The sequence below is a fragment of the Diadema setosum genome, chromosome 1, assembly GCF_964275005.1.
Source record: "Diadema setosum chromosome 1, eeDiaSeto1, whole genome shotgun sequence".
Taxonomy (NCBI): domain Eukaryota; kingdom Metazoa; phylum Echinodermata; class Echinoidea; order Diadematoida; family Diadematidae; genus Diadema; species Diadema setosum.
Genome location: NC_092685.1, coordinates 33122747 through 33136314, shown reverse-complemented (window position 1 = coordinate 33136314; position 13568 = coordinate 33122747). Strand labels below are relative to the sequence as shown.

Here is a 13568-nt window from a genome sequence, read left to right as displayed (position 1 = left end):
ATTACTTGATTAGATTTTGGGTGACATCAGCTAAAGGTCAAAGGTCAAGGTCAAATCATGAAATTGTATCCATTTACCCGATAACTCAAGACTGGATCAAGTAAATTTCATCAAACTTTGTCCAAGGATGATGTAGGATGAGACGATTACTTGATTAGTTTTTTAGTGAAATCGGACAGAGGTCAAAGGTCAAAGATCAAGGTCAAATCCTAAAATTTATCTGTTTACGTGATAACTCAAAACTGGATAAAGCAACTTTCACCAAACTTGGTCCAAGGATGATGCATGATGGGCAATTAGTTGAGTAGTGTTTTAGTGAAATTGGCAAGAGGTCAAAGGTCAAAAAGTCAAGGTCAAATGCTAAAAATGTTGCTATTTCCCCTATATCTATGCAATGCCCGAAGGCATTTTCTTGAAACTTAGTGTAGACATGTACTACTGCATAAAAATTCTTCAAAGAGTTCATGTCATACGGTCAAAGGTCAAGTGAAAATGTTACAATTTCACTTTTCTTGCAAATGGTTCAATATAACGTCTTCATGGAATTTGATACATATGCATGTACTGACTGGCAGGGATTTTCCAGGGAATCTAGAGGTCATCGGTCAATAGTCAGGGGTCAAGGTCAAGTTCAACTCCTCCAAAATTTCACTCTTTCCCTCATATACTAGTATATGCAATGCTTGCAGGATTATTTTTTTTTAACGTGATATAATATACATTTATTACCTAATAGAGATTTTCGGGGAAATTTCCTGCCAGAAGGTCAAGGTCAAACATTAAGGGTCAAAGGCCAGGCTAAAATGCAAAAAAAAAAAAAAAATCTATTCTATACTGTAGTTACACCTTTTCTTCATATCTTGAAAATTATTCAATGCATAAACTTATAAGAGAGTTGGTCAAAAGTCAATTAAAATCCTCAATTCCCCAAATACATGTATGTACCTGCACTCTTAGACAATTATAGCAAACCTAGTTCAAGGAAAGTGAACATTCAAGACATTTGTGACAAACCTGTCATTTCAGTATTTTGCCAGTTATGTGAAACTGTTAAACTTTCACTGATGTGTTCTGCTAATGTTGGTGCTTTCACTCAATCCACATTGCTCTTTGGTTTGGGTTCCCTTTAAAGGCCCTGGAAGCTCTAGGGTTCTAGATGCTCTCTCGTGCTATCTAAGGCTTATTTTTCAACACACGATGGCAATAAATAAGAAATCCTTTCCAACGGGAGACACAGAGCCAGGGCGGGAGAAATTAAATCTCAAGCGGGAGAATGGGAGATTTTGCAAAAATGGGCTTTCGGTGGGAGATCTCCGTCAAAAGCGGGAGAGTTGGAATCTCTGCTTAGAGCCACAGATATAATTGTAGATTATAGCGGGGAAAGGGGGGTGCATGAAAGGAACATGCAGATATCCCTGCCCCACCCTCTTTTGTGAGTACTGAAATGCTCTTATTGTGCCATGGACTATTTACACCATGCATGTTTATTCACATAATATGTATGTCATGTATATTTTCATCAAAATCATATTTTGGAGACGGATGATTAACCCTCACATTACATACAGGGCATGACAGCAATACAGATTGCATATAATGCAGAGGTCCACATATCGTGGAATTTGCAAACATGTGATTAATCTTAACTTTGTAATATGTCTTATGTATAACTCACCAATATTTGCAAATATTCATTTACTACAACTGTCTGTACATAGATTGTATACATGTATATTTCCACTCGGTTTTTGTCTATTTGGAATGGTTTGGTGCTGATCATTCACAGTGGCTTATGGAATATTTTTCAGTGATACTTACAACTTCATCTGAATATGATCACTGTGTTCATCATGGCATAGTATATATATATATATGTGATGCATCACGCGTTACCCCGGGGTACCGTTGTACCCCGACTACCGCGTTGTGTAGCGCGACCTCATGTCCACTCGAGGACAGCCAGAGAAAAATGCATGCACTGTGTGTGCTTGTACATAGTCATTCCCATGCCACTGCATGTTATACTATGTGTGCATGGCACGCTGTGTGCTACCACTAGCGTGTGCTTCAGTGCAGTGCAGTGGCTAATGCGCATTAGCTCCAGCACCAAAATAATTTCCTCTTTTTGGCACCCAGGGTACAACCTTTTTAAAAAAATAAGTAATTCAACAAAATGGCTGATTTTTATTTGGTACCTGGGATACCATTTATGTCATCATGAGTTCCTCATTCTTCCTCATCTTCCCCTTATTGTTTTATTGTTTTCTTTGGTTTTCTCATATCTTTTATTTTTCTGTCCATCTGTTTATCTATCTTTCTTCTCGCCATCCATCACTATTTCATTAATGTATTGATACCAGATGACAGGAAGCAGTGGAGAAGAGCAGGGCCAGAGCCAGGGCCCACACATGTCAGGGCGGGGCAGAGGAAGAGGGAGAGGTAGAGGCAGGGGTAGAGGAGGTGGCCCTGGTGGTGGTGATGGACGATCTGTCAGGATGGGCTGGGATGACAAAGGACAGGTAAGGAAAGGAACAGGGAGTGCCATTTGTTGCATTTTTGTTTCTTGTCCCTGGTTACTACTGGCATAAATTTATGGAATAAACATTGTTTGCAGTCTGCTGTGGAGGCATTAGTAAATATTATTCTGCAATAATTCAGTGGAATACAGTCAAACCTAGTGCTAGAAAAAAGAAATGCTGGATTTGAGATGTGAAGTCTCAAATGTCAAGGTACTATGCTTGTGTAGCATAATCATTACATCATACTAGTCACATTAAGCTTGATTTGACCAAGCTTTTGTGAATTTTATATGAACTTTTGGGAAACCAGGTGCTTCATGTGAAAAAGCTCTGAGTGAAGACCATGTCATGGCAGCAGTGATTGAGGAAGGTGATAATCCTACATTATGATTCTGGCTTTAAAAGCCATTTTATGACTGAAACACAAAACTAATAATGGTATTATCTTGTTTTTGAAATATATGAATGTGGAAACAAAGCTATTTTGTAATAAAGTGCATTCTTTGCCGCAGGAAAGCTTCTTGAATTTGAATGAGCATGAAAATTTCTTCTGTCATGGCACTTCACAGAACTCAAAAACTTCTCTCTTCTAACATTGCCCTACCAATATTTTGTGAAAGTACAAATTCTAGAAGCAGTGTAGAGAAGAATGTCTGTGAGTAACCTCTTTTTTCCCCCTCAATGTAGGATTACTCAGCAAAGAGAAAGGAAAACTATGACTTGGTTGAGGCAGAAATCCAGGCCATGCGGGAGGCATATGAAAGCAGGGTAAGCATGAGAGAAGCAAGACTGCATTAACCGTAATTTACCCTTTCAATCGTCATCAACAAACAGGATAAGAAATGTTCAGAGAATAATTAGGTTTCCTCCCTATTACCCCATGGCATGTGTGTCAGAAATTTTGGGGGTTTTGGTCTGTTGATTTATAATTTTGTATTTTCAGATGTTGAGCACCTCCCTTGCAGGAGTTTATCTGGTACCCCCATTATAGACTTTTGATGATAGTACTATTAGTAGTTGTTTTACAGAAACTCGCAGTGTAATTAAGCCGGTGAGATTTGGGCGTCCTATTAAAACAAATGATTTTTTTCCCCTCTGTGATCAAATCAAGTAATATCAATGAATTTTACACTTGTTTCAGTGTCTCTCATGTACCTTCAATAGTTGTTGCAAAATTATCAGATGTAAAGGTACTATCTTTGTCATGAACTTGCACTCTTTTACTGGAATTCATTCATTGAGTGTAAATACCCCATTGACATGATGTGACATGGTGAATTTTCATGCTTTGACAGTCACTACATCATTTTACACACTGAGCCATTTTAACAATAACACAGTGTAGAATATCACCACCTCTTTATGTCACTCCTCAGAAAGCGGCAGGCAACGACCCATCTCATCCACCACCGCGATCGTCATACAATTTCCTCGACGATCCCCGCCGCTTTGGCCCTGCCCAGCAGGAGTCCCGTGAAGGTGACAGGCACAAGTCTAACAGGCGGAATCAGCGAAACTGGGGAGGACCAACAATCAATGACGTTCGCTCCAATATGGCCAGACAGAGAGACAGGCCCCCACCAAGACAACAGGTATCACTTTGTTTTGCGTATATATTTTCTTGAGTCACAGAGAGACTGGAGGTCATTACAGTGGACTCCCGTTATAATGAAGTCCTCAGGACAGGCAATTTTCTTTCGTCATATCGAAATTTCGTTACTACTGAACAAATGAACAATAAAGAACAAAGAGCAGACAATTTTGCGGCCTGAATTTTTACTTCGTTGTAACTGGAATTTCGTTATAACCGTGTTCGATATAAACGGGAGTGCACTGTACTTTCTTGCCTCTCTGCTGGCTAATACCAGGTACGCCACAGGCATTTTCTCAACTTCTTGTAATAAGCCGTAGCAGCCAAGGCTCATTATATGTATGCAGTGGTGGCAAATATAGCAGCTATTCATTATTGTGTATTGATAAGCTATGGATGACCAAAAACCATGGTTATTTTTCTCTATGTTGGCAGAAAAAACAAGTATTTTCTTTTGATAATGATGAACCAAAAACATGTTGACATTGCTCTATCTTGAGCAGACACAAGAAGATTATCAATATTGTGGTTTCATGTAATTTCACACCAGTGATTCCAAATACTTCATTTGCAGAAGTTATAGAGAGTTCTTGGGCAAGTCCCATCAAATTCATGCAACCAAGATTGCTGTTTTTAGATACCCAGTGCGGTATTGCATAGAATTGCAATGGATATGAAAGTGATTATGATCTGCCAGATATATACACGTATGATAATTTGTTCAATTTTTATTGACTCTTTGCTCATCTATTGCCTTTACATGTACACATTTCACAGTGTTAGTAACAACATCATCATAGTGTTAGCACAAGTGAATCATTTGGTTTGTCATTTGTATTTTTTTACAACGGATTAGAAGACTGAGTTAAGTCAGTAATAAATATTAATCCTGTTAATGTTTCTGGTTTGTTGTCCTCAGATTTAATCTTAAAGGACAAGTTCACCTTCATAGACATGTGGATTGAATGAATGCAGCAATATTAATAGAACACATCAGCACGAGTTTGAGGAAGATCGGATTATCCGTTTAAAAGTTATGCATTTTTGAAGTTTCTGCTCAGTTACTACTGGATGAGAAGACTATTACAGCTTGTGATGTCACATGTGTACAACGATATAAAGAAAATATAAAGAAAATTCAACATATTTTCATTTTTCTCGCATAATAAAAGAACACTTGACTTCTCTCTTTCAGAATGCAGGGGGAATAATATTACCCTTAACATACGTCAGTGACGAGTCGAGGAAATGTGCACTTTTTTTAAAAAGTAAAATTTTCTGAAATTCTCTTTATATTTTCCTTATAGCGTTGTACGCATGTGACATCATACGCTGTAGTAGTCTTTTCATCTAGCAGTGACTGTGCAGATACTTTAAAAATTTGTAAGTTTTGAACGGATTGTCCGATTTCACCCAAACTTTCACTGAAGTGTTCCACTAATATTGCTGCATTCACTCAATCCACATGTAGTACTGTACACGCTATAATTTTCGCGTACATAAATTTTCACGAATTGCCGATGTCACACATTTCGAGTGGTTAATTTCGCGATTGGGGGACCAGAGAAAATATGAAGTGGCAAAGAAAGTGTGAATTTTAAACTTACTAGCAACGAATGCTACCACAGCGACTGGGCTGTGTATACTAGTAGTTAGACGTGGACATGCTATATGTACGTAAACAAGCTTAGCCAGTATGGTCTGTTGGGTAAGCCGTAAAATGTTCGTATCGTCAGGGCAAGGGATTCATTTTGGAAGGTAATATTTTCGCCTGTTGTTAATTTCGCGAATAGCTCCCAACTCGCGAAATTGTCCTTTAACTGATATCAACCTCAGTGCATAGTAATATAGTTCAATGCAATAGATCATGTACTCCATTTCAACTTCATCTGATTTACCAGAATGGTCCTCCAAGAAACAAAATGGAGATGTCAGTGCAGATGACGGGCAAGGAAAGAAGAGACTATGAGGCATGGAGGAGAGAGAGGGAAGAGGTAGAGCAGCAGAGGCTGGCCAGACAGAAGGAGACCTCTGGGGAGTGGCGGCGAGAGTGGGACAGGGATAAGGGGGCAGGGTGAGTACATCATTAGTCTGCTAATGAGGTCAAAGGTCAAGGGTCAAAGGTCAAGTCAAAATGTTGAAATTGTACATTTTTCTCCATATCTTGCAAATTGTTCGTTTCTTTGTGGAACTTAGTATATATGCATATACTGACTGGCAGTGATTATCTAGGGATTTTGGGGGTCATGAGTCAAAGGTGAGAGGTCAAGGTCAACTCATCAAAATGTCACTACTTCCCTCATATTTATGTAATCCCCAGGATTTTTTTCTTGAAACTTGAGATGTTTTACCCAATAGATATTCTGTGGGAAGTTTCTTGCCAAAAGGTCAAAGGTCAAGTGAAAGTGCTAAATTTCACTTCTTCCTCCATATCTGAAAATAACTCAAGGTATCATCATGAAACTTATTACATATTTAAGCATGTTCTACCTAACACTGATTCTCTTTGGCACTTTATGGTCAAAGTTCAAGGGTCAAAGGCCAGGTAATACTAATGTTTTACCATTTAATACTGAAATTACACTTTTTCTCCATAACTTGTAAATTACTCAATGCATAAACTTATAAAAGGGTCAGAAGTCAAGTTAAAATCCTCAAATCTCCAAATACCTGCACTCTGACAATTTAGTCATTCATCCAATTAAACCTACATTGTAGTTCAAGGAGAGTGAACATTCAGCACATTTATGACAAACATGTCATTTTAATATTTTGCCAATTATGTGAAACTGTCATCACACATTGTCAAGACAGTGTACTATAGACCTATTAGGAGAACCATGCATTATGGCGGAGGCATACCAGTCGCCATAGTGACATTTTTAGTAGATCATTCTTTTCTATCACTTTGTGTATTCTTTGTTGCAAAGTATGCATTGTTTTTCTTGTTATGTGATTACTCTTACATACATTTTGTATTATACCTAATATGACTTGTACTAAAAAAAACCAACAACAACAATTTGCGTGTACTAGTTTTGATTTGTCATGACTTCATTGATATCAGTAAGATGTACCATTCTTAAAATTAGCTGGAGTTATTGCAGCTTGAAGGCATCAGGTATTAATAGACAAGACCAAGAATGATGAGTTGAAAAACTTTACTACAATCTCATCTGTTTGTCAATGTGTATCACTAGCATGAATGTGTAAATGCCAGAATTTGGTTGTGTTCACTCAGTTGCAAATTGCAAAGCAAAAGAGCATTAATGCTGCACAAAGTCTGTAAAAACAATTCCATTTGTATCTAAGTTGTGGTAGACAAGTGAGCAAAACTCAAGTCACATCGATTCATCAACATCAATCATACACAGATGTATCAATTGACATGAAGGGGCCTTATTTCGTAGAGCAGTGATTATCACTCCAGTGCTTTTTGACAAGCAGAAGGTCAGTTATCTTATAAAAAGTCTGTGAAAAGAGCATTTTTGTATATATTTCTCAGTTAATTTGATGAAGGGAACTGGGCAGAATGTGTCTAGTTTGTCTGTTATAGATTTGCCATTACTATTAAAGTCAACAAACTCATTTCAATGTTTAATGATGTTTTATGTACCTGTGATCATGTAGCATATAAATACATCTGTAAAGTCAAAATCAGTTGCAGACCAATTCTGTTCTTGTCTTGGACAACATAAGTAAGACATACTCCTCAAGTGAAATGGTAATCATATTTTTCACATTTGTGTATTCCACAGAGATTCCTGGGAAAACACAAGGGGTGGTTACAGGCAAGGGAGAGGTAAGTTGATACTTTACTGTAGTCTATATCATTTAATATCTTAAGTTAATGGTATGGAAGGGAGATTTAAATTATCATGACACATGTTTCTTGTAGAAGTGCAGTTGCAGTTAAGAAAAAAGATAGATATTACTTATTATGTGTCCACAGTGGATATCCCAGAGTTTGGTTCACCAAAAAATAGAATGAGAAATCAATGAGAAACAACAGTGGTAAGATTTTAGAAATATTGATTTCCTTAGTAATGATTTAGTAGTTATGAACAAACGGGGTAAATTTGTATTTACCCTTTCCCAAGTTTTGGAGTTGAAGTAAATTCCACCAACTGTATTGTCTGATGCCATGAATACAGTACACTCACATACACAAACATGCAATAAAGCAATATCAGTACTTACAAGATATATCAATAGAAGATGTTTTTGTCTCGCCCACCGGAGGTGAAGGCGAGACTAAGGGATCCAAATGTCGTCCGTCCGTCGTCCGTCCGTCGTCCGTCACAAATGTTAAAGTTTACTTACAAGACTCTCTTATGATGCATAACTTGGCAACTGTTACAGCAATGGCAGCCAAACTTGGGTGATAGAAGCACTAGGGGTATCTTCATGTTATGGTGCTGTCGGAGGTCATGTGATGATGTCAAAGGTCATTTGAGGTCATATATTAAAGAGTATGTGCAAGACTCTCTTTTCTATGTTAAAGTTTACTTGCAAGACTCTCTTATCACATGTAACTCGACACATGTTGCTATAATGGCAATCAAACTTGGGTGATGGATGCACTGGGGGTACCTTCATGTTATGGTGCCGTAAGAGGTCACATGATAAGGTCAAAGGTCATTTGAGGTCAACGTTAAAGTTTACTTGCAAGACTCTCTTATCACACGTAACTCAGCACATGTTGCTACAATGGCAATCAAACTTGGGTGATGGATGCACTGGGGGTACCTTCATGTTATGGTGCCGTAAGAGGTCACATGATAAGGTCAAAGGTCATTTGAGGTCAACGTTAAAGTTTACTTGCAAGACTCTCTTATCACACGTAACTCAGCACATGTTGCTACAATGGCAATCAAACTTGGGTGATGGTAGATGTCTCTTGGGAAGTTGAAGGTAACCACAAGGTCAAAGGTCACAGATGGGTCAACGAACATTTAGGGCCCAATGTTAAGTTTTTAGGGCGCATTTCGTTTATGGCTCATAACTTTTGATCCCTTTGTCCGTTTGTGACCAAACTTGGATGGAAGATGTCCCTCGGGGAGGTGAAGGTCGTCACAAGGTCAAAGGTCACAGACAGGGGTCAACAAACTTTTAGGGCCCAATGTTATGTTTTTAGGGCGCATTTTGATTGTGGCTCATAACTTTTGATCCCTATGTCCGTTTGTGACCAAACTTGGATTGTAGATGTCCCTTGGGGAGTTAAAGGTCACCACAAGGTCAAAGGTCACAGAAAGGGGTCAACAAATTTTTAGGGCCCAATGTTATATTTTTATGGCACGTTTCGATTATGGCTCACTACTTTTGATCCCTTTGTCCATTTGTGACCAAACCTGGATGGTAAATGTAGCTTGGGGTGTTGAAGGTCACCACAAGGTCAAAGGTCATAAGCAGGTCAATTAACGTCTGGGAGTTATAAAAAATATTAATTCCTTGTACGCGAATGGGCGAGACACAATTTGGCACTTGCCTTGTTAATATATTGAGTTAAGCTCTTGTTGGTAAATGGTAAGAGAGGGGCAAGTAAGTGTAGCTGCTTGGGAAAATCATGCAACATTCTTTGATGTTGCAAATGTTGTCGGATTCAGGATTAGCTCTACTTCATTGTCAAGCTTGTTTACCCTGTCCATCATTACAGGAAATCATTACAGAGGAGGAGGAGGAGGAGGCCCACAGCGAGGTCACAGAGGTCGAGGAGGATATCGTGGGAGGGGAAGGGGTCGTGACTTTTCCCATCCCAGTGACAAAAGTTCTGGTGGTCCAATGCCAAAAGAAGACAAACGTGTGGATCCATTGTCTGGTCCAATTGGTCAGTGGCAGGCACCAGCAGCTGGGGAGAACTGGGAGATGGAGATATCACCCAAGAGCAAAACAGAGAGTTGGCTGGCCTCCACGAACTCTGACAAACCTGGCAAGGCACTCGGTCTGGCCATTGGACAGTGGGAACCACCAGTCCCTTTGGGGGATGACAGTGAAATTCCTGAAGAGGTGCAGCCACCTCCAGAGAGCACCGTGCGGAGAGTGGCAGACGGAGGGGTTGATCAGTGGCCAGCATCGACTGGCCAGGTCTGGAATGGAACCAGCTGGCCAGTAGACAAGCCTAAGTCTGAGAAGGAGAATGAATTGCGTTTAGATCACCTGCCTGAACCACCAGGACACTCCAGTCCCACCTCTCCAAGGAGCCTCGGCAGTCTTCCCACACCCACCATGACAGACTGGGCCACGTGTGAGGATAGCGGGGAGGCAGATTTCGGTATGTGGTCAGCCCCTCAGCAGGAGGCTACCTTCTCTTATGATTATCCCCCAGAGGCCGACAGGAGCATGCAGACAGACAAAAGGGGTGGTGATGCGGATGCTGTTGGAGGTGAGGAAACTGCTACAGAATCATCCAATAAGGATGCGCCGAAAGTTGAAGCGCTTTCCTCAGAGCAGGAAAGATCAAATGCAGGAGAGGGAACAACCCATACTCAGTTGGACAGTCCAGAATGTGTGTCTGCCATTATGGAGGAATGCGAGGATACCGAGGCAGATCAGGCCAAGAGTGGACCAGCCGGCGTTCTGGGGACAGAGGAAAGAACTGACCTGGAGACAAATGTCTCTGTAGAGGAAGCCCCTCAGCAGGAAGGTCCCGAGTCTGATGCAGCTCAGATTGCGGCGCACCAGGAAGCACCAACGCCAGACAGTGCTCCAGATTCTTCCCATGATGCACCTGAAGCCGAAGCAGCTGAAGATGACGGGAAGGGCAGTGTTACAGGTACCTCCGATACCAGAGAGGAATAAAGGATACCAGCTTGCCAACTGAGGACTTGATTTGCAGGGCATGGCATAGGAAAGTGGAGTTTATTGTCGTGGTGTTCCAGATGTGAACAGGAAAAAAAAACAGCTAAAGTATTGGTTTTTGCGTGAATTGATCATAGCATGAGAGGAATTATGTGTGCACATTTGAAGGAGACAATTGCATGACTGCATGAATACTAACAAAACATTTACTAAAATACTCTTATGCATGTTGCCATGTGCAGGAAAGAAAACCAGAATTGGCATTTGAAAGGGAAAGGACTTGCAATGATGAACAGGAAGAAATCGTGTAGTTCTCAATCATGCTATGATATGACGTGATTACAACCATGAAGAGTGCGGAAGAGAAGAGGAATGTTGCCTTGTTGACAGTGATGACACCAGTATCATTGAAAAAGCAGTGACGTTGACTTCATGCCAGAATCTCTCCTTGGCAGAGAGACCCTGCCATCCAAACCAAAAGCTGTTGTCGCTGTTGTCTGCCAGTTACAGTTGCCCTTTTAGCATTGCTGGCTTTTAGTGCTCCTCCCTTCTCCAAGCCATTGCTTCTCTTTGTGAAGTACCAAATACATGAAGGCTTAGATTTATGTTTGTAGGTTGTAGCAGTGGCACTGGTGGTACATCTTCAGAATATATCCTACATTTTCTGTGAGCACAACGTATCTATTTTTGTGTGTAATTTTCTAATATGCTTTGTGCTTTGTGTGCGGATACAGTGGCACTCATTTTGAATTTGGCATTTAGTTTTCTTTCATTTTCTGTTTGTGTTTGTGTTTTTAGCATTGTATCCTATTAATCAGGATATATGCTGTTTCCAAAAAACTTACCTAAAATCAGTTATGTACATAAATTGTGAAAGGCTTGTGAGAAAATAGTCTTATAAAGCCTGGAACATGTAAACACATGTGAATGCCAAGCTGTGATTGTAAAACCATGACACCAGAATTTGCAAGCTTGAAAGCTGGCATACACAAAATTGCATAGCCTGACAATTAATCTATGAATTTGCTAAGTAATCGATGTCAGATAGTCAACAAGTGTATTGGTTGTATCAGAAAAAGTAATTTGGGGATGGAGTGAGTAATTGAGGAAGGAACTGTGATTTCCATAGACCAAACGGTCATTTGCAATTTATGTTGAGTTTGATATGTAAGGAGAGTTCATATATTTCATTTTGATATTTTTGGTCAGGCAATAAGAGAATCACAGACAGAATAGAGGATAAATATGTACATAAAAATGTTGTTATCTGAGTATGAATGGATTTATGAGGCCAAGTTTGAGTTCAAGAATGAGGCAATATATGCCCAATTACACATATCAGCTATATATATATATATATGTATATTGTGCCTCTTAGTAAATGGTAGTGTAAGGTTTACAGAGTCTGCATTTTTACTTGATGTGTCTTGTATTTTCCTTTTGCAATCTAACAATGATTCTGACTCTGAATATCACACTGTACATATATTTTTCACAGATGTCAGCAGGAAAGGTCTTGCTGGTTCTTATATGAAGTGACATGTATCAGATGCTAGTGTGAATGTGTGGTTTTATTGTCTGCATACTATATTTTGATATAGATTATTACTGAGAGCTTGTAGACTATTTTGTAAATGAATTCATGGACTGATTTGAATAAATCATGCTGGGCAGAGTTGAGAAGTTGGTGGGCATTTACTACATTTTTCTTTTTGCAATTGTCAGTGGACTATATATTTCAGTGGAGTACAAGATTTGCCAATTGCCAAGGGCTACAGCTAGTCAAAATGTCACAGCAACCACTACCTAATTACCAGTGAGCATAAACATGTAGCTCAATCTTGAATTTCTATAGTAATATATACATTGGCATTATGATTTACAGTGCACTCCTGTTATAAAGAAAATCCTTGAGATTGGCAATTTTCTTTTGTTATAACGAAATTTCGTGATAACCGAACAAATACAGTATGAATACACAAACCTTGTATATGGTGTATATATATTGTTTTATTGAATGCTCATATGCTGGAAAGCTATGCCATATGGCTTGCTCTCTCATTAATTTTGTTTAAATGTTACATTAGACAGAAAGCATAAAATGGTTTGCACTTTCATGCCCACTTTGAAAACACATTTATAAAATGTGAGGATTCAGTTGCAGTTTGTCATTCCAAACTTCATTATAACTAAAGTTCGTTATACCAAACAGTCCTTATTCCAAAGGCTCCCTGTTCCAAAGGTTTGCCATTCCCAGGATTCCTCATCCCGAAGGTTTGTTAATCCAAAAATGAGAAAGGTTTGTTATTGCTAAGGTTCACTTATCTGAAAAAGATAAAAGGTTTGCAATTCCAACCCTCTGTAAGTGTACTCACCTTTCTCTCTCTCTATCTCTTAGATTAACAAACCTTTTTTATGTCTGATTAAATGAACATATGGAATAACGAATGAGAAACCTAACATTTTTGGATTGATGAACCTTCGTAATAAGATTCTTATTTCATAGTGGCGGATCCAGAGGGGGATGCACCGAGCATGTGCCCCCTCTTTATTTTTTGTTAAACCAAAAGAAATAAAAAGAAAAAACTGGGGGAGGGGAGTGTGCGCCCCCCTTTAATTTTGTAAAGGCGCCTCCCCTTTACGGAATTCCTGGATCCGCC

The 13568-nt window shown here is 39.4% G+C and overlaps 1 protein-coding gene across 1 annotated transcript in view; it reads left to right on the top strand.

Moving 5' to 3' along the window:
• The window catches only part of LOC140229916 (uncharacterized), a 95512-nt gene extending 83946 nt beyond the window's left edge, over positions 1-11566 (top strand). The window contains exons 8-13 of the mRNA XM_072310118.1: positions 2361-2519; positions 3207-3287; positions 3896-4111; positions 6012-6184; positions 7869-7912; positions 9767-11566. Coding sequence (XP_072166219.1) covers positions 2361-2519; positions 3207-3287; positions 3896-4111; positions 6012-6184; positions 7869-7912; positions 9767-10908 — 1815 coding nt within the window. The 3' untranslated portion in view covers positions 10909-11566. The remainder of the gene's footprint in view (positions 1-2360; positions 2520-3206; positions 3288-3895; positions 4112-6011; positions 6185-7868; positions 7913-9766) is intronic.
• The last annotated feature ends 2002 nt before the right edge of the window (positions 11567-13568 follow it).